This window comes from Bos javanicus, chromosome 12 (assembly GCF_032452875.1).
Source record: "Bos javanicus breed banteng chromosome 12, ARS-OSU_banteng_1.0, whole genome shotgun sequence".
NCBI classification, from domain to species: Eukaryota; Metazoa; Chordata; class Mammalia; order Artiodactyla; family Bovidae; genus Bos; species Bos javanicus.
The window spans coordinates 935,004-961,695 of NC_083879.1; the positions used below are offsets into that span (position 1 = coordinate 935,004).

A 26,692-nucleotide genomic window follows, 5' to 3' on the forward strand; every position below is an offset into this window, starting at 1 on the left:
CCAGAGGGTTGTGACTGTCATGCAATGTTTAAAAATATACCCATTTTGAATGTGCCATCCTGTTTTCTCCAGAGATAAACTGGTACTGTCAAAATATTTGTCTTGATTTTAACCTGGTAAAACCTTTTCTACAAAAAAGAAAAAAATTAATATTCATGAGTGGGAATTAATTTTAAATTTGAGGGAGGGAAGGTATAATCAGCTCCTTCCCCTCAAGAGCACATGACTCTCTAAATATGTCCAATATTTCTGTACTGTTGTGGGAATATTATTGAGTCACACAGTGAAGTGGTAGGAAAAGCTGAGGCTGAGAATTAGGTAGAAATAAAAGTCATGAAATAAATAAGGGAAATTAATTTCTGTTGATATCTTCATAGGCAAGTAAAGTATCTCTGAATTTAAAACTTCTTCCCTCTGCTCTATTATAATTCATTTGTGATACATATACCACTTAATCCTCCAAATCTTATTCCTTGGCATCCATAACCCTTGTTAATTTCTTCATAAAATTTATACACATTAACTTTTTACAATCATTAATCATAAATTTGAACATTTAAAAATCATTGATATGATCAGATTATTTTCCATGTTTCCTATCTAAATGAATAAGTTTCCAGTTGAATTCTTACAAATTTCTATGCCTTCTAAAGGATTTAAGTAAGTATGATGAAAAAAATTAGGAAGTTAAAAAAAAATCCTTTTGGTTTTAAGATAAAACTTCAAAAGTAGAATGAACAAAAAGTTGGTATTTAGTGCCCCTAGATATATTGCCAAATTATTTTTAAATTCTTGTGGATGCCTGCGAGTAATAGACATTGCTCTTTAAAGTTATTTATTCACAATTTCTTTATATTTTCAATAATAATGATACAGGATTATTATATGGTTAATTCATTTAAAAACAAACAGCACTAGGTCATAGAGCTTTGCCATTATTTTTCTAAGTATGAAAGTAAAAGTGTCAGTCACTCAGGCCTGTCGGACTCTTTGCAGTCCCATGGGCTTTCCCGGTACCTCAGCTGGTAAGAATCCACCTGAAACGCAGGGGACACCAATTCGATTCCTGGGTCAGGAAGATCCACTGGAGAAGGGATAGGCTACCCACTCCAGTGTTCTTGGGCTTCCCTGGTGGCACAGCTGGTAAAGAGTCCACCTGCCATGTGGAAGACCTAGGTTTGATCCCTGGGTTGGAAAGATCCCTTGGAGAAGAGAACAGCTACCCCACTCCAGTATTCTGGCCTGAAGAATTCCAGGGACTGTATAGTCCATGGGGTTACAAAGAGTTGGACATGACTAAGCAACTTTCATTTCCATGGACTGTAGTTCTGTCAGTGTCCTCTGTCCAGGAATTCTCCAGACAAGAATACTGGAGTGGGTTGTCATTCTCTTCTCCAGGGAATCTTCCCGACCCATGTTCTCCTGCATTGCAGGCAGAATGTTTACTGACTGAGCCACCAGGGAAGCCCTTTTCATAAGCATATAATTTTTTAAATGGGATTCTGGTTTCTGTGGTAATATGTAAACAACTTTGTAGACATGTTAAACTTTCTAGGATGTTGGAAGCTCATTTTAAAATAGGAAATATTTATTATATGGATAATAAAAAAACTGGCTTGCATGCTTGTTCAGTACAGTTCAGTTCAGTTCAGTCACTCAGTCGTGCCCAACTCTTTGTGACCCCATGAATCGCAGCACGCCAGGCCTCCCTGTCCATCACCAACTCCCAGAGTTCACCCAGAGTCACGTCCATCGAGTCAGTGATGCCATCCAGTCATCTCATCCTCTGTCGTCCCCTTCTCCTCCTGTCCCCAATCCCTCCCAGCATCAGAGTCTTTTCCAAGGAGTCAACTCTTCACATCAGGTGGCCAAAGTACTGGAGTTTCAGCTTTAGCATCATTCCTTCCAAAGAAATCATAGGGCTGATCTCCTTCTGAATGGACTGGTTGGATCTCCTTGCAGTCCAAGGGACTCTCAAGAGTCTTCCCCAACACCACAGCTCAAAAGCATCAATTCTTCAGCACTCAGCCTTCTTCACAGTCCAACTCTCACATCCATACATGACCACAGGAAAAACCATAGCCTTGACTAGACTAACCTTTGTTGGCAAAGTAATGTCTTTGCTTTTGAATATGCTATCTAGGTTGGTCATAACTTTCCTTCCAAGGAGTAAGCATCTTTTAATTTCATGGCTGCAGTCACCATCTGCAGTGATTTGGGAGCCCCCAAAAATAAAGTCTGACACTGTTTCCACTGTTTCCCCATCTATTTCCCATGACGTGATGGGACCGGATGCCATGATCTTCATTTTCTGAATATTGAGCTTTAAGCCAACTTTTTCACTCTCCATTTTCACTTTCATCAAGAGGCTTTTTAGTTCTTCTTCACTTTCTGCCGTAAGGGTGGTGCCATCTGCATATCTGAGGTTATTGATATTTCTCCCGGCAATCTTAATTCCAGCTTGTGCTTCTTCCAGTCCAGAATTTCTCATGATGTACTCTGCACATAAGTTAAATAAGCAGGGTGAAAATATACAGCCTTAACGTACTCCTTTTCCTATTTGGAACCAGTCTGTTGTTCCATGTCCAGTTCTAACTGTTGCTTCCTGACCTGCATACAAATTTCTCAAGAGTCAGATCAGGTGGTCTGGTATTCCCATCTCTTTCAGACTTTTCCACAGTTTATTGTGATCATGATAAGTCACTTCAGTTGTGTTCCACTGTTGTGACCTCTTGAACTGTAGCCTGCCAGGCTCCTCTGTCCTTGGGATTTCCAGGCAAGAATATTCTTATATCTCCTGCAATGACAGACAGGTTCCTTACCACTAGGGTCACCTGGGAAGTTAACTGGCATAGTGAAGCTTAAATTTTAACTTTTTTTTTTCTTCTTCTCATTATGGAAATATGAATCCTAGCATCACTAAGTATTTGAAATTAAAAGCCAAACCTGTATTTTGAAAAGACAAAATAAAACAGTACTTTGCATTGACATCTTTCAGTATAAAATGACAGGGTGATTTCTTTTGTTAGTCAAGAATTTGATAATCTGCATTTTAACAAGGAATAATTCCCACAAGCATATATAAATGAGATGTGAACAAAAATTATGTTTAGGGAATTCTGTATTTGTGTATATGAATTGCCTGGGTTTTCAAGGATGACTAATGCATTATAACTCAAACTTAAAATGCCCTTCAGGTGAACACCCTGTATGTGAATTTAAATCATTACAAAGAAATAGCATTAGAAGTTCTATTCATTTTGAAGGTACTTTGGAGTATAAAACTGTCTTTTTTTTCTCTCATTTTTCCCAGACTAACCTTAACTTACTGATTATCAAAGTTTTAAATGCATCTAGAATATTTTGCTTTCTGAAAAACATAGTTTGTGTTAATAGGCAGAATTTCAGGGTTAAGGAAGAAAAAAATAAGTAACATGTGCTATCCCTAAGCTTTAAAAATTCAGTTCCTCAAAATCAAGCATTGATGATAAAACAAATAGCATCTTAACAATTATTTTCCAAGGTTTCCTGAATCAGAAATGTTGGGTGTTTTTTTTTTTTTTTTTAATATTTTTGATAGTTTTTCTTTACCTCCTTTTGTAATTTTGTTTCCATTTCTGACAAAAAATGGAGTGCTAAAAATAACAAACATGACTAATTCTCAATTACCTGCAATAAAGAGAAGGCAAATGGGAAACCGGCATGATGGAATAAATTATATACACTGTTAGTTTAAAAATCCAATTTTAACCATTACTTTCAACCTCTTTCTTATTAACAAATAAAATTGGACTTCTCTAAATTCCAATACCTCTTCTTTCATCTGAAAAATTCCCTGATGGAGCTGCTAGCATAAAGATTAATATCCCAAGAAAGGAAAGAGGGGATAGAAGGTGAAAAATAAATATGGATCCTTTACATACTTGATGTTTCACTCCAAATATATATATATATAATTAGGAGAAAAATAACTGAATTTCCTTAAACATTTCACAATACTGATTCACTCAATTTAGAATCAGATTTCAAATAGACACAAGGGCTGGATTAAAATCTATATGATACCAAGATTCCTTTCACTTTCAAAAGTGTGTGATTTTATATATGATCAAAATACAGAATTATATCTCTGTAAGTGGACTTTAAAATATTTTTATAGTTCACTAGTAAAACTTAATTATTTAAAATATGAATCATTAGTATTATAAGGAAATATAGATATGTTCATAGGAAGTTAATCTAGAAATCCCCAAATCTGTTTAACTTCTTTTTTTTATATAATTAATTAATTAATTTTAATTGGAGGATAAATACTTTACAATATTGTGATGGTTTTTGCCATACATTGACATAAATCAGCCATGGTGTACATGTTTTCCCCCATCCTGAAACCCCTCCCACATCCCTTCCCCCTCGATCCCTCTGGGTTGTCCCAGAGCACCAGCTTTGAGTACCATACTTCATGAATTGAACTGGTCATCTATTTTACATATGGTAATACACATGTTTCAGTGCTATTTTCTCAAATCATCCCACCCTCACTTTCTCCCACAGAGTCCAAAATTTGTTCTTTACATCTATGTCTCTTTTGCTGTCATTTATAAGGTTGTAAATATGGTCTTTCTAAATCCCATATATATGTGTCAATATACTACATTGATGTTTCTCTTTCTGGCTTACTTTGTATAATAGGCACCAGTTTCATCCACCTAATTAGAACTAACACAAATGCATTCATTTTTATATAAGCTGAGTAATACTTCATTGTTTATATATACCACAATTCCTTATTCTTTTGTGTACCAATGGACAACTAGGTTGCTTCTATATCCTAGCTACTGTAAACAGTGCTGCAATGAACATTGGTGTACATGTGTCTCTTTCAATTCTGGTTTCCTTAGTGTGTATGCCCAGCAGTGGGATTGTTGGGTCGTATGGAAGTTCTATTTCCAAGTTTTTAAGGAATCTTCACACTGTTCTCCATAGTGGCTGTACTAGTTTGTATTCCTACCAATAGTGTAAGAGGGTTACCTTTTCTCCACACCCTCTCCAGCATTTATTGTTTGTAGATTTTTTTTTCTTCTCATTAAACTTTTTTTAATGGGTCTCAAATTCTGTGACAGATTTTTGGTCAAGTTGTTTTCATTAAAAAGTACTGATTTTAAAAACTAATAACTTAAACTGCCACACACAAAACATGGTCCACAAAAACATTCTCCTTTCCTTCTGAAGGTTTTATGATACATTGTTATCATTAACCAGTCTTTTACTATTAAACTTAAGTGGCCAATTGAGACGAACAGTTCTGAGACCATTCTTCCACCACTGATTAAGACTGGGGTGGCAGGTATTGGGGATAATATTCATTTAGCCTTCTGAGCTTTCTGGGCAGACTTGGTGACCTTGCCAGCTCCAGCTGCCTTCTTGTCCACTGCTTTGATGACACCCACAGCGACTGTCTGTCTCATGTCACGCACAGCAAAACGGCCCAGGGGAGGATAATCAGAGAAGCTCTCGACATACATGGGCTTGCCAGGAACCATATCAACAATGGCAGTGTCACCGGATTTCAAGAATTTAGGGCCATCTTCCAGCTTTTTCCCAGAACGACGATCAATCTTCTCCTTCAGCTCAGCAAACTTGCAAGCAATGTGAGCTGTGTGACAATCCAGCACAGGTGCATATCCAGCACTGATTTGGCCTGGATGGTTCAAAATAATCACCCGAGCTGTGAAGCCAGCAGCTTCCATGGGTGAATCATTTTTGCTGTCACCAGCCACATTGCCACGACGGACATCTTTGACAGACACATTCTTGACATTGAAGCCCACATTGTCCCCAGGAAGGGCTTCACTCAGTGCTTCATGGTGCATTTCTACAGACTTCACTTCAGTTGTTACATTGACTGGAGCAAAGGTGACCACCATGCCAGGTTTGAGAACACCAGTCTCCACACGACCCACAGGGACAGTACCAATACCACCAATTTTATAGACATCCTGGAGAGGAAAACGCAAGGGTTTGTCAGTTGGGCGAGTTGGTGGCAGAATGCAATCCAGAGCTTCAAGCAGGGTGGTTCCACTGGCATTGCTGTCTTTACGGGTGACTTTCCATCCCTTGAACCATGGCATATTAGCACTTGGCTCCAGCGTGTTGTCACCATTCCAGCCAGAAATTGGCACAAATGCTACTGTGTCAGGGTTGTAGCCAATTTTCTTAATGTAGGTGCTGACTTCCTTAACAATTTCTTCGTATCTCTTCTGGCTATAGGGTGGCTCAGTGGAATCCATTTTGTTAACGCCAACAATTAGTTGTTTCACACCCAGGGTGTAAGCCAGAAGGGCATGCTCACGGGTCTGCCCGTTCTTGGAGATACCGGCTTCAAATTCACCAACACCAGCAGCAACAATCAGGACAGCACAGTCAGCCTGGGATGTGCCTGTAATCATGTTTTTGATGAAGTCTCTGTGTCCTGGGGCATCAATGACGATAACATAGTACTTGCTGGTCTCAAATTTCCACAGGGAGATATCAATGGTGATACCACGCTCATGTTCAGCTTTAAGTTTGTCCAAGACCCAGGCATATTTGAAGGAGCCCTTCCCCATCTCGGCAGCCTCCTTCTCGAACTTTTCAATTGTTCTCTTGTCGATCCCGCCATATTTGTAGATCAGATGGCCAGTCGTGGTAGACTTCCCTGAATCTACGTGCCCAATGACAACGATGTTGATGTGGGTCTTCTCCTTTCCCAATTTGGCTTAGGTTTAACAGTGGTTTTCACGACACCTGTGTCCTGGCGGCAAACCTGTTGCGAAAAAAGCTGTTTGTAGATTTTTTTGATGGCAGCCATTCTGACTGGCACGAGATGGTACCTCATAGTGGTTTTGATTTTTCATTTCTCTGATGATGAGTGATGTTGAGCATCTTTTTATGTGTTTATTATCTATCTTAATGTCTTCCTTGGAGAAATGCCTGTTAGATCTTTGGCCCATTATTTTGACTGGGTTTATTTTTCTGGTATTGAGCTGCATGAGATGCTTTTATACTTTGGAAATTAAGTCTTTTTTTTTTTTTTAACATTATTTTCTCCCATTCTAAAGGGTGCCTTTTAATCTTGCTTATACTTTCCTTCATTGTGAAAAAGCTTTTAAGTTTAAATAAGTCCCATTTATTTATTTTTGTTTTTTATTTCCATTACTCTGGGAGGTGGGTCATAGAGGATCTTACTGTGATTTATTTCTGAGAATATTCTGCCTATATCTTCCTCAAGGAGTTTCATTTCATTTTCTAGTCTTACATTTAGATCTTTAATTCATTTTTAGTTTTTTTGTGTATGATGTTACAAAGTGTTCTAGCATGTTCCATTGATCTATATTTCTCTGTTTGTGTCAGTACCATACTGTATTGATAACTGTAGATTTGTAGTATAGTCTGAAGTCAGGAAGGTTGATTCCTCCAGTTCAGTTTTTCTTGCTCAAGACTGCTTTGGCTATTCAAGGCTTTTTTGTGTTTCCATACAAATTGTGATATGGTTTGTTCTAGTTCTGTGAAAAATAATGGTAATTGATAGGGATGGCACTGAATCTATAGATTATTTTGGGTTATATACTCATTTTCACTATATTCATTCTTTTAATCCACAAACATGGTATATTTCTGTCTATTTGTGTCACTTTTTATTTCTTTCATCATTGTTTTATCATTTTCTTTATGTAGGTATTTTGTTCCTTAAGGTAAATTTATTCCTAAGTATTTTATTATTTTCATTGTAATGGTGGAGGGGATTGTTTCCTTAATTACTACTTCTGTTTTCAAAATTTTAGTGTATAAGAATACAAGGGATTTCTGGGTATTAATTTTATATCCTGCATCTTTATTATATACATTGATTCAATTCAGTTCAGTTCAGTGGCTCAGTCGTGTCTGACTCTGTGCAATCCCATGAATCACAGGGTGCCAGGCCTCCCTGTCCATCACCAACATCTGGAGTTTACCCAAACTCATGTCCATTGAGTTGGTGATGCTATCCAGCCATCTCATCCTCTATCGTCCCCTTCTCCTCCTGCCTCCAATTCCTCTAAGCATCAGGGTCTTTTCCAATGAGTCAACTCTTCACATGAGTTAGCCAAAATATTGGAGTTTCAGCCTCAGCATCAGTCCTACCAATGAACACCCAGGACTGATATCCTTTAGGATGGACTGGTTGGATCTCCTTGCAGTCCAAGAGGCTCTCAAGAGTCTTCTCCAACACCACAATTCAAAAGCATCAATTCCTCAGTGCTCAGCTTTCTTCACAGTCCAACTCTCACATCCATACATGACCACTGGGAAAACCATAGCCTTGACTAGACAGAACTTGTTGGCAAAGTAATGTGTCTGCTTTTGAATATGCTATCTAGGTTGGTCATAACTTTCCTTCCAAGGAGTAAGAGTCTTTTAATTTCATGGCTACAATCACCATCTGCAGTGATTTTGGAGCCCAGAAAAATAAAGTCAGCCACTGTTTCCCCATCTATTTCCCATGAAGTGATGGGACCAGATGCCATGATCTTAGTTTCCTAAATGTTGAGCTTTAAGCCAACTTTTTCACTCTCCTCTTTCACTTTCATCAAGAAGCTTTTTAATTCCTGTTCATTTTGAGCCATAAGGGTAGGTCATCTGAATATTTGAGGTTATCAATATTTCTCCAGGCAATCTTGATTCCAGCTTCTGCTTCTTCCAGCCCAGTCTTTCATATGATGTACTCTGGATATAAGTTAAATAAGAAGGGTGACAATCTACAGCCTTAACGTACTCCTTTTCCTATTTGGAACCAGTCTTTGTTCCATGTCAAGTTCTAACTGTTGCTTCCTGACCTGCATATAGGTTTCACATGAGACAGATCAGGTGGTCTGGTATTCCCATCTTTCAGAATTTCCCACAGTTTATCGTGATCCACAGAGTCAAAGGCTTTGGCATAGTCAATAAAGCAGAAATAGATGTTTTTCTGGAAATTTCTTGCTTTTTCAATGATCCTGTAAATGTTGACAATTTGATCTCTGGTTCTTTTGCCTTTTCTAAAACCAGCTTGAACATCTGGAAGTTCACAGTCACGTATTGCTGAAGCCTGGCTTGGAGAATTTTGAGCATTACTTTAATAGCATGTGAGATGAGTGCAGTTGTGCAGTAGTTTGAGCACTCTTTGGCATTGCCTTTCTTTGGGATTGGAATGAAAACTGAACTTTTCCAGGCCTGTGGCCAGTGCTGAGTTTTCCAAATTTGCTGGCATATCGAGTGCAGCACTTTCACAGCATCATCTTTCAGGATTTGAAATAGCTCAACTGGAATTCCATCACCTCCACTAGCTTTGTTCGTAGTGATGCTTTCTAAGGCCCACTTGACTTCACATTCCAGGATGTCTGGCTCTAGGTCAGTGATCACACCATCATGATTATCTTGGTTGTGAAGATCTTTTTTGTACAGTTCTTCTGTGTATTCTTGCCATCTCTTCTTAATATCTTCTGCTTCTGTTAGATCCATACCATTTCTGTCCTTTATTGAGCCCATCTTTGCATGAAATGTTCCCTTGGTATTTCTAATTTTTGAAGTGATGTCTAGTCTTTTCCATTCTGTTGTTTTCCTCTATTTCTTTGCATTGATCACTGAGGAAGGCTTTCTTATTTCTCCTTCTTATTCTTTGGAACTCTGAATTCAGATGCTTCTATCTTTCCTTTTCTCCTTTGCTTTTCACTTCTCTGCTTTTCACAGCTATTTGTAAGGCCTCCCCAGACAGCCATTTTGCTTTTTTGCATTTCTTTTCCTTGGGGATGGTCTTGATCCCTGTCTCCTGTACAATGTCATGAGCCTCCATCTATAGTTCATCAGGTACTCTGTCTATCAGATCTAGTCCCTTAAATCTATTTCTGACTTCCACTGTATAATCATAAGGGATTTGCTGTAGGTCATACCTGAATGGTCTACTGGTTTTCCCTACTTTCTTAAGCTTAAGTCTGAATTAGGCAATAAGGAGTTCATGATCTGAGCCACAATTAGCTCCCAGTCTTGTTTTTGCTGACTGTATAGAGCTTCTCCATCTTTGGCTGCAAAAATATCATCAATCTGATTTCGGTGTTGACCATCTGGTGATGTCCATGTGTAGTCTTCTCTTGTGTTGTTGGAAGAGGGTGTTTGCTATGACCAGTGCATTCTCTTGGCAAAACTCCATTAGCCTTTGCCCTGCTTCATTCCGTACCACAAGGCCAAATTTGCCTGTTACTCCAGGTGTTTCTTGACTTCCTACTTTTGCATTCCAGTTCCCTATAATGAAAAGGACATCTTTTGGGGTGTTAGTTCTAAAAGGTCGTAGAGGTCTTCATAGAACAGTTCAAATTCAGCTTCTTCAGTGTTACTGGTTGGTGCAGAGGCTTTGATTACCGTGATATTGAATGGTTTGCCTTGGAAATGAACAGAGATCATTCTGTCGTTTTTGAGATTGCATCCAAGTACTGCATTTCGGACTCTTTTGTTGACCATGATGGCTACTTCATTTCTTCTGAGGGATTCCTGCCCGCGGTAGTAGATATAATGGTCATCTGAGTTAAATTTACCCATCCCAGTCCATTTTAGTTCACTGATTCCTAAAATTTCAACGTTCACTCTTGCCATCTCCTGTTTGACGACTTCCAATTTGCCTTGATTCATGGACCTGACATTCCAGGTTCCTATGCAATATTGCTCTTTACAGCATCAGACCGTGCTTTATCACCAGTCACATCCACGACTGGGTGTTGTTTTTGCTTTGGCTCCATCCCTTCATTCTTTCTGGAGTTATTTCTCCACTGATCTCCAGTAGCATATTGGAAGCACGGCAGCTGCAACAGACTGCACAGGAAGCACGGCCGAGAGGAGCTACCTCACGTCCAAGGTCAGGGGTGGCAACCGAGAGTGCCAGGCTGTGAAGGCACAGGAGAGGCCAAGGGGAGCTACCACACATCCGAGGTCAGGGGCAGCAGCTGAGAGGAGCTATCCCATGCCTGATGTCAGGGGTGGCAGCTGAGAGGAGCTACCCCACGTCCAAGGTCAGGGGTCGCGGCCAAGAGGAGCAATCCCACATCCATGTAGTGGTGGCTGCACAGGTGCAGGAGGACCGAGAGGAGCTTTTCCACGTTCAAGGTCAGGAGGGGCAACCTCGTCCAAGGTAAGAAGCAGTGACTGTGCTTTGCTGGAGCAGCCATGAAGAGATATCCCATGTCCAAGGTAAGAGAAACCCAAGTAAGATGGTAGGTGCTGCGAAAGGGCATCAGAAGGCAGAAACACTGAAACCATAATCACAGAAAACTAGCCAGTCTGACCACACAGACCACAGCATTGTCTAACTCAATGAAACTAAGCCATGCCATGTGGGCCATCCAAGATGGACCCGTCATGGTGGAGAGGTCTGACAGAATATGGTCCACTGGAGAAGGGAATGGTAAACCACTTCAGTATTCTTGCCTGGAGAACCCCATGAACAGTATTAACAGTATACATTGATTAGCTCTAGTAATTTTCTGATGGTGTCTTTAGGGTTTTCTATATAGAAGATCATGTCATCTGTATACAGTAAGAGTCTTACTTCTTTTCCAATCTGGATCCCTTTTATTTTTGCCATTGAAGGTAATGTTTGCTGTGGATTTGTCATATATGGCTTTTATTATGTTGAAATATGTTCCTTCTATGCCTGTTCTCTGGAGAGTTGTTGTCATAAATGAGTGCTGAATTTGGTCAAAGACTTTCATTGCATCTATTAAGATAATCATATGGTTTTTATCTTTCAACTTTTTAATATTGTGTATCACATTGATTGATTTGTGAATATTGAAGAATCCCTGCATCCCTTAGATAAAGGCCACTTGGTCATGATGATCGTTTTAATATATTGTTGGATTCTGTTTGCTAGAATTTCTGTTGAGGATTTTTGCATCTATGTTCATTATTGATTGGATAAGGAAATGGCAACCCATTCCAGTACCCTTGCCTGGAAAATCCCATGGGTGGAAGAACCTGGTAGGCTACTGTCCATGGAGTCGCAAAGAGCTTGACATGACTGAGCGACTTCACTTTGCTTTTCATCAGTGATATTGGCCTGTAGTTTTCTTTTGTGTAGTATCTTTGTCTGGTTTTGGTATTAGGGTGATGGTGGCCTCATAGAATAAGTTTGGGAGTTTATCTTCCTCTGCAATTTTCTGAAACAGTTTGAGTAGGATAGGTGTTAGCTCTTCTCTAAATTTTTGGTAGAATTCACCTGTGAATCCACCTGGTCCTGGGCTTTTGTTTGCTGGAAGATTATTGATTGCAGTTTCAATTTCCATGCTTTATATGGGTTTTGTTAAGATTTTCTAATTCTCCCTGGTTCAGTTTTGGAAGGTTAAACTTTTCTAAAAATTGGTCCGTTTCTTCCAAGTTGTCCATTTTATTGGCATATAGTTGCTGATAGTAGTCTCTTATGATCCTTTGCATTTCTGTGCTGTCTGTTGTGTCTTCTCCATTTTCATTTCTTTTTATTGATTTGATGCTTCTCCCTTTTTGTCTTCATGAGTCTGGCTAACGGTTTGTCTATTTAATTTATTTCTCAAAGAAGAAGTTTTTAATGTTGTTGATTTTTGCTATAGTCTCCTTTGTTTCTTTTTCAGTTATTTCTGCTCTGATTTTTATGATTTCTTTCCTTCTACTAACTTTGGGCTTCTTCTTTTCTTCTTTTTCTGATTGTTTTAGGTGTAAAGTTAGGTTGTTTATTTGATGTTTCTCTTTTTTCCTGAGGTAGGCTTGTACTACTATGAGCATTCCTTTTAACACTGCTTTTACTGAATCCCAGAGATTTGGGGCTATTGTGTGGTCATTTTTTTCTATGCATATTGATTTCCTTTTTGATTTCTTCTGTGAGCTGTTGGGTACTCAGAAGCATGTTGTTTAGCCTCCACATGTTTGTATTTTTAAGAGGTTTTTTTTTTTTTTTTTTCTGTAGTTGACATTTAATCTTACCACATTGTCATTGGAAAAGATGCTTGAAATGATTTTAATTTTTTTAAAAATTTACCAAGGCTAGATTTATCACCCAGGATGTTATCTATCCTGGAGAATATTCCATGCACACTTGAGGAAAATATAAAATTCATTGTTTTTGAGTGAAATGCTCTATAGATATCAATTAGGTCTAACTAGTCCATTCTATCATTTAAAGTTTGTGTTTCCTTGCTAATTTTCTGTTTGGTTGATCTATCCACAGGTGTGAGTTGGGTATTAAAGTCCCACACTATTATTCTGCTACTCTTAATTTCCTCTTTCTATTTGCTAGCATTTGCCTTATGTATTAAGGTGCTTCTATGTTGGGTGCATATGTATTTATGATTGTTATATCTTTTTCTTGGATTTATCCCATATTAAAAAGCAGAGAAATTACTTTGCCAACAAAGGCCCATCTAATTAAGGCTATGGTTTTTCCAGTAGTCATGTATGGATGTGAGAGTTGGACTATAAAGAATGCTGAGCACTGAGGAATTGATGTTTTTGAACTGTGGTGTTGGAGAAGAATCTTGAGAGTCCCCTGAACTGCAAGGAGATCCAACAAGTCCATCCTACAGGAGATCAGTCCTGGGTGTTCATTGGAAGGGCTGATGTTGATGTTGAAGCTGAAACTCCAATACTTTGGCCACTTTGCAAATAGTTGACTCATTTGAAAAGACCCTGATGCTAGGAAAGATGGAGGGCAGGAGGAAAACGGGATGACTGAGGATGAGATGGTTGGATGGCATCACCAACTCAATGGACATGAGTTTGGATAGGATCCAGGAGTTGGTGATGGACAGGGGGGCCTGGCGTGCTGCAGCTCATGGGGTCACAAAGAGACGGACACAACTGAGCAACTGAACTGAACTCAACTGAATTATTGATAAGTATGATCCTCTTACCTTTTAGTTTGTTGTTCTGGGTTCATTTTTATAAACCTTTTTTATGTTCCCTGTCTAGAGAAGATACTTTAGCATTTTTTGAAGAGCTGGTTTGGTGGTGCTGAATTCTCTCAGCTTTTGCTTGTCTGCAAAGCTTTTAATTTCTCCTTTATATCTGAATGAGATCCTTGCTGGGTAGAGTAATTTTGGTTGTAGGTTTTTCTCTTTCATCACTTTAAGTATGTCCTGCCCTTCCTTTCTGGCCTAAAGAGTTTCTATTGAAAGATCAACTGTTATTCTTATTGGACTCCCCTTGTGTGTTATTTGTTGCTTTTCTCTTGCTTCTTTTAATATTTGCTCTTTGTGTTTGACCTTTGTTAGTTTGATTAATATGTGTCTTGGGGTGTTTCATCTTGGGTTTATCCTGTTTGGGACTCTCTGGGTTTATATAATTTGGGTGGCTATTTCCTTCCCCATTTTAGGGAAATTTTCTACTGTTGTCTCCTCCAGTATTTTCTCATGCCCTTTCTTTTTGTCTTTTTCTTCTAAGACAGCCATGACTCGAATGCTGGGGCATCAGACATTGTCCCAGAGGTCTTTGAGGTTGTCCTCATATATATATTTTTTTAATTCTTTTCTGTTTTCTTTTTTCGTCTCTGCTTCATTTATTTGCACCAACCTATCTTCCACCTCACTCATCCTCTCTTCTGACTCACTTATTCTACTGTTGGCTCTCTCCAGAGTGGTTTTAATCTCAATTATTGCATTGTTTATTATTGATTGACTCGTCTTTATTTTTTCTCAGTTCAGTTCAGTTCAGTCACTCAGTCATGTCCAACTCTTTGCGACCCCATGTATCGCAGCACGCCAGGCCACCCTGTCCATCATTAACTCCCGGAGTTAACTCAAACTCACATCCATCAAGTCGGTGATACCATCCAGACATCTCATCTTCTGTCATCCCCTTCTCCTCCTGCCCCCAATACCTCCCAGCATCAGAGTCTTTTCCAATGAGTCAACTCTTTGCATGAGGTGGCCAAAGTACTGGAGTTTCAGCTTTAGCATCATTCCTTCCAAAGAAATCCCCGGGTTGGTCTCCTTTAGAGTGGACTGGTTGGATCTCCTTGAAGTCCAAGGGATTCCCAAGAGTCTTCTTCAACACCACAGTTCAAAAACATCAATTCTTCGGTGCTCAGCCTTCTTCACAGTCCAACTCTCACATCCATACATGACCACAGGAAAAACCATAGCCTTGACTAGACTAACCTTTGTTGGCAAAGTAATGTCACTGCTTTTGAATATGCTGTCTAGGTTGGTCATAACTTTCCTTCCAAGGAGTAAGCGTCTTTTAATTTCATGGCTGCGGTCACCATCTGCAGTGATTTTGGAGCCCCCAAAAATAAAATCTGACACTGTTTCCCCATCTATTTCCCATGAAGTGATGGGACCAGATGCCATGATCTTAGTTTTCTGAATGTTGAGCTTTAAGCAAACCTTTTCACTCTCCTCTTTCACTTTCATCAAGAGTCTTTTTACTTCCTCTTCACTTTCTGCCATAAGCGTGGTGTCATCTGCATATCTAAGGTTATTGACATTTCTCCCCGCAGTCTTGGTTCCAGCTTGTGCTTCTCCCTGCCCAACATTTCTCATGATGTACTCTGCATATAAGTTAAATAAGCAGGGTGAAAATATACAGCCTTGCCGTACTCCTTTTCCTATTTGGAACCAGTCTGTTCCATGTCCAGTTCTAACTGTTGCTTCCTGACCTGCATATAGGTTTATCAAGTGGCAGGTCAGGTGGTCTGGTATTCTCATCTCTTTCAGAATTTTCCACAGTTTATTTCTTCTAGGTCTTTGTAAAATACTTCTTGCATTTTACCAATCTCTGTCTATAGTCTATTTTTCTGTAACTCCGTTTTGTTTTCAAGATTTTGGATCATCTTCACTATCATTATTCTGAATTCTTTTTTCAAGTAGACTCCTTATGTCCTCCTCTTTCATTTGGTTTGGTAGGTTTCTATGGCATTCCTTCACCGGCTGGATATGTCTCTGCCTTTTCATTTTGTCTAGATTGCTGTGTTTGGGGTGCCCTTTCTGCGGGCTGGAAGTTCGTGGTTCTTCTTAATTGTGGACTGCTCCCTGTGGGTGGGGTTCGACCAGTGACTTGTCAAGGTTTCCTGATTGGGGGAGTTTGCACCTCTGTTCTGGTGGGTGGAACTGGATCTCACCTCTCTGGAGTGCAATGAAATATCCAGTAGTGAGTTTTGGGGTGTCTATGGGTTTGGCATGGCTTTGGGCAGCCCATCTTTCAATACTCAGGTTTGTGTTCTTGCTTTTCTGGAGAATTAGTGTGGTGGAATTTGACTCTTGGGTGAAGCTTGGTTTCAGTGTAGGTACGGAGAATTTGGCGGGGGGAGATATTGTCTTTTAATGTTCCCTGGATTCAGGAGTTCTCTGATGTTCTAAAGTTTTGGAATTAAGCTTCCTGCCTCTGAGTTTTGGTCCTTCTCTTACAGTATCCCCAAGACTTCTCCATCCATGCAGCATCGAATATAAACCCCTAAGTTATTGATGAAACAACTCTCCATAGTGAGGGACACCCATAGAGATTCACAAAGTTATATAAAGAAGAGAAGGAGGAGGAGGTAGATAGAGGTGGCCAGTAGGAGAAAAGGGAGAGTCAAAAGGGGATAGAGTAATCAAGCCAGTAAAAAGTCAGACAAGATTGAACGACTGAACTGAACTGAACTGAATCAAATCCCTAAATGAAAATGGATACTGAAGATTAGATTCTTAGAGGTGTAAAATTAATAATAAATACCAAAAAGCAAAGATTAAAAACATAGCATAGAGGTTAGATTCTCAAAAATACACTATAAAAAATGAAAAACAAAATAAATCACAAACATATATATATGTAAATATATACATATGGAATTTTTTTAGTGACTTTTTTTTGAAAGGTAGTAGTTGGCTCTAAAAGTGAAAGTTAAAGGAGTAATAAAGAACTAAATTTAAAAAAATTAAAATAGTAAAATTATATCTAGGAATTTCTCTGGAGATGTTGTGGGCAGTGTGGGATCAGTTCAGTGTCAGATAGTCCCTTGTTCCAGCTTTTGCTTGTTCTCAAGTTCTGTAAGTGCACTTCAGATGCACAGTCAGTATTAACTGCAGGGTTTTAATCTGTTGCACCTGTAACTTCTGGCGCAGTTCCCTCTTATTTGCTTATTTGGCTTCCTCTGTTTGCAAGTCTCTTCAGTGTCTACTTTCTGCCTTACATAAGGAGGCAAAGGTGATCACTAATTTAGGCTCACTCATTCAGTGCGTTGTGGGGAAGGAGGGACAATGCAAACTAATATCACTGGCATGTGTGGAGAGTGCTTGCAGTATATGGGCCACACTGGGTTTGTCAGAGCACAAGCTGGCATGTGCTTCCTGGGTCTACACTGCTCAGGCTCTTAGTTGCTCTGCAAGAGTACTGTCCCAAGTGAGTCCTGCATTTCATGCACTTCCCAGGTCTAAACAGCTCAGGTTCTTGGGTACTCTACAAGGGCACAGACCTGGATGGGCTGTGCATTTTTTGCCCTTCCCAGGTCTGAGAAGCTCAGGTGACCAGGAGCTTGGAGAGTGCACTGTCCTATGTGGGCCATGCATCTAATTCACCTCCCTGGTTCCAGCCGCTCAGTTTCCCAGGTATGCCATGAGAGCACAGTCCCAGGTGTGCTGTGTGTCTCCTCTGGGGATCTGATCTCAGGCTGTGATACTTATGGCAGATATCAGCTGTCCAGGATCCCAGGAAGACGTGGTGAGCAACTGGGAGCCTGCTCAGTTTGGTGGAAGATGCCGTCTCTGAGGCCAAGATTCCAGCGGCCCCTTGCCTTCCGGCTCTGGCTCTCTGCTTTTCCGCCTCTGTGGAGGGAGGGCCCTATATGACTATATGACAGCCAACTTGCTCTCCTTTGGTATTCTCTCAATCCTGTGGTCTGTGAGTGTGCCAGAGTTCACCGTGCAATATTAGAGCCTTTTCTGGTAAAGGTCTCTTTTTTTTCTCTCTCTCTCTCTTTCTCTCTCTCTGATGATCCCGTGGATTGGGTTGCTGTCTCGCATTAGCTCCCTCAGACTGTCCTCAGGGCATTCAGGCCCTGTCCTTACCCTAAGGGACCTATGAAGTAGCCCATGCCTCCCTGCCTAGCCCCGAATCACTGGTGGTGGACATGAGTGTCTGGCCACTTCTCTGTCTCCATTTGTAGCTACAGTTAGTTGTTTTGTGTTTTTTTTTTCCCCTTCCTGATTATGTTGCCCTCTGAAATTCCAAAACTCACCACAGACATACCTGTAAGAGGGTTTCTATTGTGTGGAAACCTCTCCTTCATGACTCCCTCCCCAGGACAGGTCTTGGTCCCTAAATCTTTTGTCTATATTTTTGCCTTTCGTATTTTGTCCTACCTCCTTTTGAAGAGATTACTGACTTTCTGGATGCCTGGTGTCCTCTGCCAGAGTTCAGAAGTTGTTTCGTGGAAGTTGCTCAACTTTCAAATGATCTTTTGATGAATTTGTAGGAGAGAAAGTGGTCTCCCCGTCCTATTCCTCCACAATCTTGGGAATGTCCCACTAACTTCTTAACCTTCTCAATACCTTGACAAAATTGTTAATTTGGCCATAGTCACATCATTTGTATAATGAAGGAAATGACAAGGCTGAGAACTACATGATCTATAAATTCTTTTTAACTTTTTAATCAAACAAAAGTATCAGATGTAAGCAAAACTTCTAAGAAGAAAATATAATTTTTATGAGGTGATAATCTTGCCTGAAACCCATTATTCTCCAATATACATGTATATTACTTTTTGTTGCTGTTGTTCTTGTTGTTTAGTCACTGTCATGTCCAATTCTTGTGACCCCATACATTGTAGTCTTCCAAGCTCCTCTGTCCATGGGATTTTTCCATACACGAATACTGGGGTGTGTTGCTATTTTCTTCTCCACAGATATCCACCACCCATGTCTCTTGTATTGGCAAACCACTGAGCCACCTATGAAGCCCTTTAAATTTAAGTATATTCCTTTACCCTTCACTTTTAGGTAGTTTTTGGATAGAGAGAAGGATAAGTGTATAGATATGTGATAAAAAACAAGTATAGCAAAATAATAATTGTTAAATCTAGGTGCAGTGTACAATTTTTTCAACTTTGCTGTTTTAAGTTTTTCATAATGAAGTTGGGAAATAAACAAATAATCAGAATTATAAAAGAAATTCCCTCTAAATAAAGCTAATATAATATTAGAAGAGAAGTAAGTATTGCATGAGTTGGTTTTCTTTGACTATATTAAGTCCTTTCTAATATGTGGAACTACTAGAACTTTTATACATTGCTGGAGAGGATGTAAAATTATACAAACACTTTAGGAAACAATTCTGCACTTTCTTAAGAATTTAAATATATAATTGTCATGTAAACCTATTGCTCATCTTCTAAGTATTTGCCTAAGAAAATTAAAAAATAGTATCTTTCACTTAAAAGCCAAACACCAGAAAGAATTCAAGATTTTACCAACACGTGAATGATAAAGAAAAAAATTGTCCAAAGAAATAGTTGTCAGCAATAAAAAAGAATGGGATGTTGATGAATATGGCAATATGAATGAATTTTGAAATCGTTAAACTGAGTGAAAAAGGTCAAATATGCATAATCTATGCTTTCAGGTAATTTAGACTAGTCTATAGTGACAGAATGCCCTTCAGTGCTTCCCAGGTGACAAGGTGGACAAAAGGAAGAACGAATTACAAAAAGGCAGAAGGAAACTTTTGAGGATGATAGAAACGTGTATTATGGCCATGTTTTTTAGTTGATGCTTATATTGAAAATGTCCAAGTTTTACCCTTTAAATATGTGCAATTTATTAATAGTTTACTTCAACAATGTCTCGGTAAAATTACAAAAAAAAAAAAAAGACATGAATTGGACTTTTCAAATATGCTTCAACACACAAACAGAAATACCTCAGAAGCAATATAAAGTAATATGAAGAACATTATAATTTTTAAATGGTGTATATATAGGGTTTTCCTTGTGCAAAATGGCTTTTAATGGATTTCATTTACAACCATGGGCATGCATTTTATTAGGTATGCCAGCTTTGTGGACACATTTTTTGTTTGTGCAACCTATGCTGTCACAGGATTACAAGCTTGGCTTAACGCTCTGCTGCACCCATCTTAAAATTCTTAATAATTTTTGAACAAGGGGGGTCTCTCATTGTCATTTGCTACTGAATCTGACAAATTATGTAGCCAGTCCTGTGCCAGAGGCAATTTAATAGAACTAAGACTCTTGACAATAAAGAGTATATCTGCACTCAAAGCGTGTCTATTCATGTTTTGGAAATACTACAAGGAAAACGATGTGGAAAGATATGGAAAACTCAAAGTAGATTTTTTGGTATCATTAGCAGGATAAAATGTTTATAGTCTCAAAGCACATGCTAAATGAAGACTTTCCTGACCAAGCTGGGCAATAACAACTATTAGAGGTCTAGACAGTTAATGATGAGTAATTCTCAGCAGGTCATATTTATTTCATTTTTTTCTTTCTGTGTCAGGGTATAAATTATACATCATTCCTGGATGTGTACTCATAGTTGGAGGTCATTTATAAGAATTATTAGAGACTTGATGATGTCCATGTTATTTGCTCTTGGGCTCTGCAGAAACAAACATGTTAAACCATCCTCCATAGATGTTTCTTGTACCAAAATTACTCAAACAGCCATGCACTTTACCAAAATTTCCAAGCAAGAAACATAAAAATGATTATGAGTGTTTAAGTAATTCAATCTCCCTTCGTTTGTTTACTTATTTATTTGCCAACAGGCATGATGAATATCAACAAACTGATCCAGTACTATCAGCAAGAGAAGTTGATTAATAATGTATCACCAGGAAACTAGCTGGTATTCATTTGTGTAACAAAAGCTTACCTTCTCGGTTTCTTCTCCTACTTTTATAAGTTTTAGGTTTGGTATATTGATGAGTCAAGAAAGGGCCAAGAAAGAGTCTTTGCCTTAGTTATACAGAAACCAACCATAACAATAAGTCCTAGGTCACTTGCTTGATGTTTCATAGCTAGATATAGCTATCGTCTTCAGACAATTTGTAAAACAAAACAAAACAAAACAAAACTCTAAGCCTTTGCTGAGTTATGAGTCTCATTCCTCACCCCAAGAAAAATACAGAAAATAAAAATTTAGAAGCAAAAAAAAAAAAAAGAGGTAAGCTTCTCATGAATAATCATGAACTGAACTTGCAGTAGGACTAATTTATTATTATATTGGGTATTATACTTCACATTTCAGCTTACAGGCATATAGTTCATATTGTTGAGGAAACTAATGTAAACACACAATTGTGGATTAGAGTCAGAACTTGGAGGACATTGTGTCTACAAGCATGGTAGTAAAAGTAAAATCACATGGTATGGGGTATTTCACCAAAATAAATTTTATGCATTAAATGTTGACTACTTATTCTACCCAGAATACAGGCATGGCCTTGATCTGATTATTGACGGATTGACTGACTGAAGAAGAAGTTTAATTTTGCACGTGCAAAGAGTTCAAGAAGTTTGACTGTCCTGGGTCACCCTAGATCCAGAGAGTATGAGGGAAAGCAAAAAAAAAAATATTAAACTAATGCAGGGCCTCAGGCTCCAGACAGGCTTTTGGACTAAACTGTGCCATGACCTCCAGGGTCACATGATTGACAAATTTCTGTCATGATAAGTAATTTAAAGTGCATCAATCATTACTTCTAAAACCAGCTTGAACATCTGGAAATTCATGGCTCACATATTGCTGAAGCCTGGCTTGAAGAATTTTGAGCATTACTTTACTAACATGTGAGACGAGTGCAATTGTATGGTAGTTTGAGCAGTCTTTTGTATTGCCTTTCTTTGGGATTGGAATGAAAACTGACCTTTTCCAGACCTGTGGCCACTGCTGAGTTTTCCAAATTTGCTGGCATATTGAGTGCAGTACTTTCACAGCATCATCTTTCAGGATTTGAAATAGCTCAACTGCAATTCCATCACCTCCACTAGCTTTGTTCGTAGTGATGCTTTCTAAGGCCCACTTGACTTCACATTCCAGGATGTCTGGCTCTAGGTCAGTGATCACACCATCGTGATTATCTGGGTCGTGAAGATCTTTTTTGTACAGTTCTTCTGTGTATTCTTGCCATCTCTTCTTAATATCTTCTGCTTCTGTTAGGTCCATACCATTTCTGTCCTTTATCGAGCCCATCTTTGCATGAAATGTTTCCTTGGTATCTCTAATTTTCTTGAAGAGATCTCTAGTCTTTCCACTTCTGTTGTTTTCCTCTATTTCTTTGCATTGGTCATTGAGGAAGGCTTTCTTATCTCTTCTTGCTATTCTTTGGAACTCTGCATTCAAATGCTTCTATCTTTCCTTTTCTCCTTTGCTTTTCACTTCTCTGCTTTTCACAGATATTTGTAAGGCCTCCTCAGACAGCCATTTTGCTTTCTTGCATTTCTTTTCCATGGGGATGGTCTTAATCCCTGTCTCCTGTACCATGTCACGAATCTCAGTCCATAGATCATCTGGCACTCTATCTATCAGATCTAGTCCCTTAAATCTAGTTCTCACTTCTACTATATAATCATAAGGGATTTGCTGTAGGTCATACCTGAATGGTCTAGTGGTTTTCCCTACTTTCTTCAATTTAAGTCTGAATTTGACAATAAGGAGTTCATGATCTGAGCCACAGTCAGCTCCCAGTCTCGTTTTTGCTGACTGTATAAAGCTTCTGCATCTTTGGCTGCAAAGAATATCATCAACCTGATTTTGGTGTTGACCATCTGGTGATGTCCATGTGTAGAGTCTTCTCGTTTTTTGTTGGAAGAGGTGGAAGAGGGTGTTTGCTATGACCAGTGCGTCCTCTTGGCAAAACTCTATTAGCCTTTGCCCTGCTTCATTCTGTACCCCAAGACCAAATTTGCCTGTTACTCCAGGTGTTTCTAGACTTCCTACTTTTGCATTCCAGTCCCTTATAATGAAAAGGACATCTTTTTTGGGTGTTAGTTCTAAAAGGTCTTGTAAGTCTTCCTAGAACCGTTCAACTTCACCTTCTTCAGTGTTACAATAACCTTAGATATGCAGATGACACCACCCTTATGGCAGAAAGTGAAGAGGAACTAAAAAGCCTCTTGATGAAAGTGAAAGAGGAGAGTGAAAAAGTTGGCTTAAAGCTCAACATTCAGAAAACTAAGATCATGGCATCTGATCCCATCACTTCATGGCAAATAGATGGGGAAACAGTGGAACAGTGTCAGATTTTATTTTGGGGGGCTCCAAAATCACTGCAGATGGTGACCACAGCCATGAAATTAAAAGACGCTTACTCCTTGGAAGAAAAGTTATGACCAACCTAGATACAATATTAAAAAGCAGAGACATTCCTTTGCCAACAAAGTTCCGTCTAGTCAAGGCTATGGTTTTTCCAGTGCTCATGTATGGATGTGAGATGTGGACTGTGAAGAAAGCTGAGTGCCAAAGAATCAATGCTTTTGAACTGTAGTGTTGGAGAAGACTCTTGAGAGTCCCTTGGATTGCAAGGAGATCCAACCAGTCCATTCTAAAGACGATCAGCCCTGGGTGTTCTTTGGAAGGAATGATGCTAAAGCTGAAACTCTAGTACTTTGGCCACCTCATGCGAAGAATTGTCTCATTGGAAAAGACTCTGATGCTGGGAGGGATTGGGGGCAGGAGGAAACGGGAACAACAGAGGATGAGATGGATGGATGGCATCACCGACTCGATGGACGTTAGTTTGAGTGAACTCCGGGAGATGATGATGGACAGGGAGGCCTGGCGTGCTGCAATTCATAGGGTCGCAAAGACTCGGACGTGACTGAGCAATTGAACTGAACTGAACTGAATCATTTCTTAAACTCACATAATTGAATAAATCTATAAATCCAAAATATATAGCCACCCAGAGACAGACATTCTGGAGAGCAAAGTCAAGTAGGCTTAGAAATGCTGTTAATACAGCAAGTGGATGTGATGGAATTCCAATAGAACTATTCAAAACCTTAAAGGATGATACCATCACGGTGTATCATTCAATACGTCAGCAAATCTGGAACACCTAGTTGTGGCCACAGGACTAGAAAAGGTCAATCCTCATCTCAACTCCCAAGAAGGGTAGCATTAAAGAATGTGGTAACCATCGGACAACTGCACTCATCTCCCATGTTAGTAAGATCATGATTAAAATCTTGCATGCTCAGCTTCAGCATTATGCGAGCCAAGAGCTACCAGATGTCCAAGCTGGATTTAGAAAAGGAAGAGGAACCAGAGATCAAATTGCTGACATTTTAAGGATTATAGAGAAAGCTAGAGAATTCCAGAAAACATTTACCTCTATTTCATCGACTATGCCCAAGCCTTTGACTGTGTGGATTGTAATACACTGTGAAAAGTTCCTAAAGAGACGGGAATTTCAGACTATCTTACCTGTCACCTGAGAAACCTGTATGTTGGTCAAGAAGCAACAGTTAAATCCCTGTATGGAACAACTGATTTGTTCAAGATTGAGAAAGGAGTACAACAGGGCTGTCTGCTATCACCCTGTTTATTTAATCTATATGCTGAGCACATCATGAGAAATGCCAGGCTGGATGAGTGACAAGTTGGAATCAAGATAGGTGGAAGAAACATCAATGACCTCAGATGTGTGAATATCGCCAGTCTAATGGCAGAAACTGAAAAGGAACTAAAGAGCCTCTTGATGATGGTTGAGGTCCTCTTGATGAGTGTGATGAAGGAAGAGAGTGAAAAAGCTGGCTTAGAACTATATATTAAAAAATAATGATAAGATAATGGTACCCAGCCCCATTACTTCATGGTAGATAGAGAGGAAAAGATGTAAGTAGTGACAGATTTCCTCTTGTGCTCTAAAATCCCTGCAATTTGTAAGTTTACAAGTATTGTTCTTATTAATACAGATAGATATATTATTTCCCGTAGCTTGTTAAAGGTAAGCTATTAAGTTCATTCAAAGTAAATAAAAATATTTGCCTTTCCCAAGGACAAAAACTGTTAATCCTTCCAAGGCATGAGTCTATAAGGAGTCTGTCCAGCAGTCTCTCTGGTAAGATCATAGAGAAATGCAATAATGTATGTTTCCAGAATAAGTCCTTGAAAGAAGGATATTCTAGGTTCTGCTTTTACTCTAACTTTAAAAGCAACCATTTTTATTTCTAATACACTACTATTATATGAAATATGAGAATAAGTAAAAATAGATACTTAAGAAAGCCAGTACATGATAAAATTATTTTGCATTTATCTGGAGAAGGGAAAAGCCCTAATGAAATTTCCTTCTAATGTATCATATGGACTCCAGCTTGATTTTGTCTGTAGAAACTTTTCCAACCTTGTCACTATTGATACTTTAGTCCAGTACACAAATCTGTATTGTGTATTCAAGAGTTTTTAACAGCATCCCTCATCTCTACCTCTAATATGCCAATAGAAGTGCCCTTCAATTAGTCACAGCAATGTAGGGGAGCAGAATATGCCATCCTAAAATATTTCTTTGGCATGAAATTTATTCTAGGCTATTTTTTTAACTTTTATTTTTGTTGAAATATAGTTTCAAGTGTACAGCAAAATGATTCAGTATACACATATATTTCACATTATTTTCCATTAAAAGTCATTACAAGACACTGAATATAGTTCCCTGTGCTATACAGTAAGTCCTTGTTGCTTATCTATTATATATATACTAGTGTGTGCCAGGGTCCAGCCCTGTGGATCCAGGGAATTCGAAGCGGGGACGGCGTCAGCGAGGATCAGGAAGCAACTGCTTAATAAAACGTTAATTAAGGATATAAAGAGTGGTTAAATAAGGATAGCTCAGTGAGGAAATTCAGTGGAGAAAAGAGGCTGAATAATTCAGCCAGAAGGTGAGAGAAAGAACGACAAGGGGAGACCAAGTTTCGGTGAACAAGGCCCGCACTTTATTTTCCAAAGTAGTTTTTATACCTAAAGTTATGCATAGAGGATAATGCGGGAAGGGGTAGAGTCATGCAATAAGCCAGGCTTTCTTCCTGCAAACTTATCATATGTAAAAGTTTAGGTGATTTGCATCATCTTCTGGCCCTGAGGCCTGTTGACATTTTAAGACCCTTTCTTCAGAAAACTTATTTTTCTCTAAAGGTGATTAGTCAGGCGCCACCCTCCAAAAGCATTAGATAAAATTGCATTCCTATAGGGCAAAGGTGTGGTGGGCTATAACAAGAAAAAGAATTAACTCCAGGGTCCAAGGTTACAAACATTAAAGCTACTACTTACACGAATTTTATTAATCAATACACTGCCAGGGACACAGCAGGTAAGGGATATGGAGACTTAGCAGCAAACATTGGCCCAACAAGTGAAAAACCCTTCACCAATACAATTGCTAATCAATCTTTTAACTGTTCAAAGGAATCTGTATTTAGACAGTTTAGAACATCTTATGCCTCTCACAGTTGGGAGGCTCTGAACAATCACATGTGGCCGGAAAAACCTATTCAGGCAGGCTAGAGGACTTCCAAAGGAGTTTGTAGGTTGAAACACTATCAGACCCAGGAACTTTATTAACTGGAGCTGTAAGTTAACTCTTTTTTTCAGGGAAAGGTAGTGGGGGACAGCCCCTCATAAAGTCAGAGGTGTAGGTGACAGCACAAAGCAGAAAGTAGGCAGACTCTGGTTTTGGA

The 26,692-nt window shown here is 39.1% G+C and overlaps 1 protein-coding gene across 1 annotated transcript; it reads right to left on the minus strand.

Moving 5' to 3' along the window:
• Positions 1 to 5,086: 5,086 nt before the first annotated feature.
• On the minus strand, positions 5,087 to 18,277 carry LOC133258116 (elongation factor 1-alpha 1-like). Its single transcript, XM_061434410.1, has 2 exons — positions 18,238 to 18,277; positions 5,087 to 6,757 (listed from the first exon to the last, which is right to left on the minus strand). The coding sequence occupies exons 1-2, from the start codon at positions 18,275 to 18,277 to the stop codon at positions 5,364 to 5,366; spliced, it is 1,434 nt and encodes a 477-aa protein (XP_061290394.1). The 3' UTR covers positions 5,087 to 5,363.
• Between the last annotated feature and the right edge of the window lie 8,415 nt (positions 18,278 to 26,692).

Bases quoted from the DNA above. Each gene is read 5' to 3' on its own strand.
- LOC133258116 (XM_061434410.1), bottom strand. From the start codon at position 18,277: ATGAAGGAGAGGTTTCCACACAATAGAAACCCTCTTACAG. The intron at 6,758-18,237 runs GTATGTCTGTGG...GTTAAACCTAAG, and splicing joins CAATAGAAACCCTCTTACAG to CCAAATTGGGAAAGGAGAAG.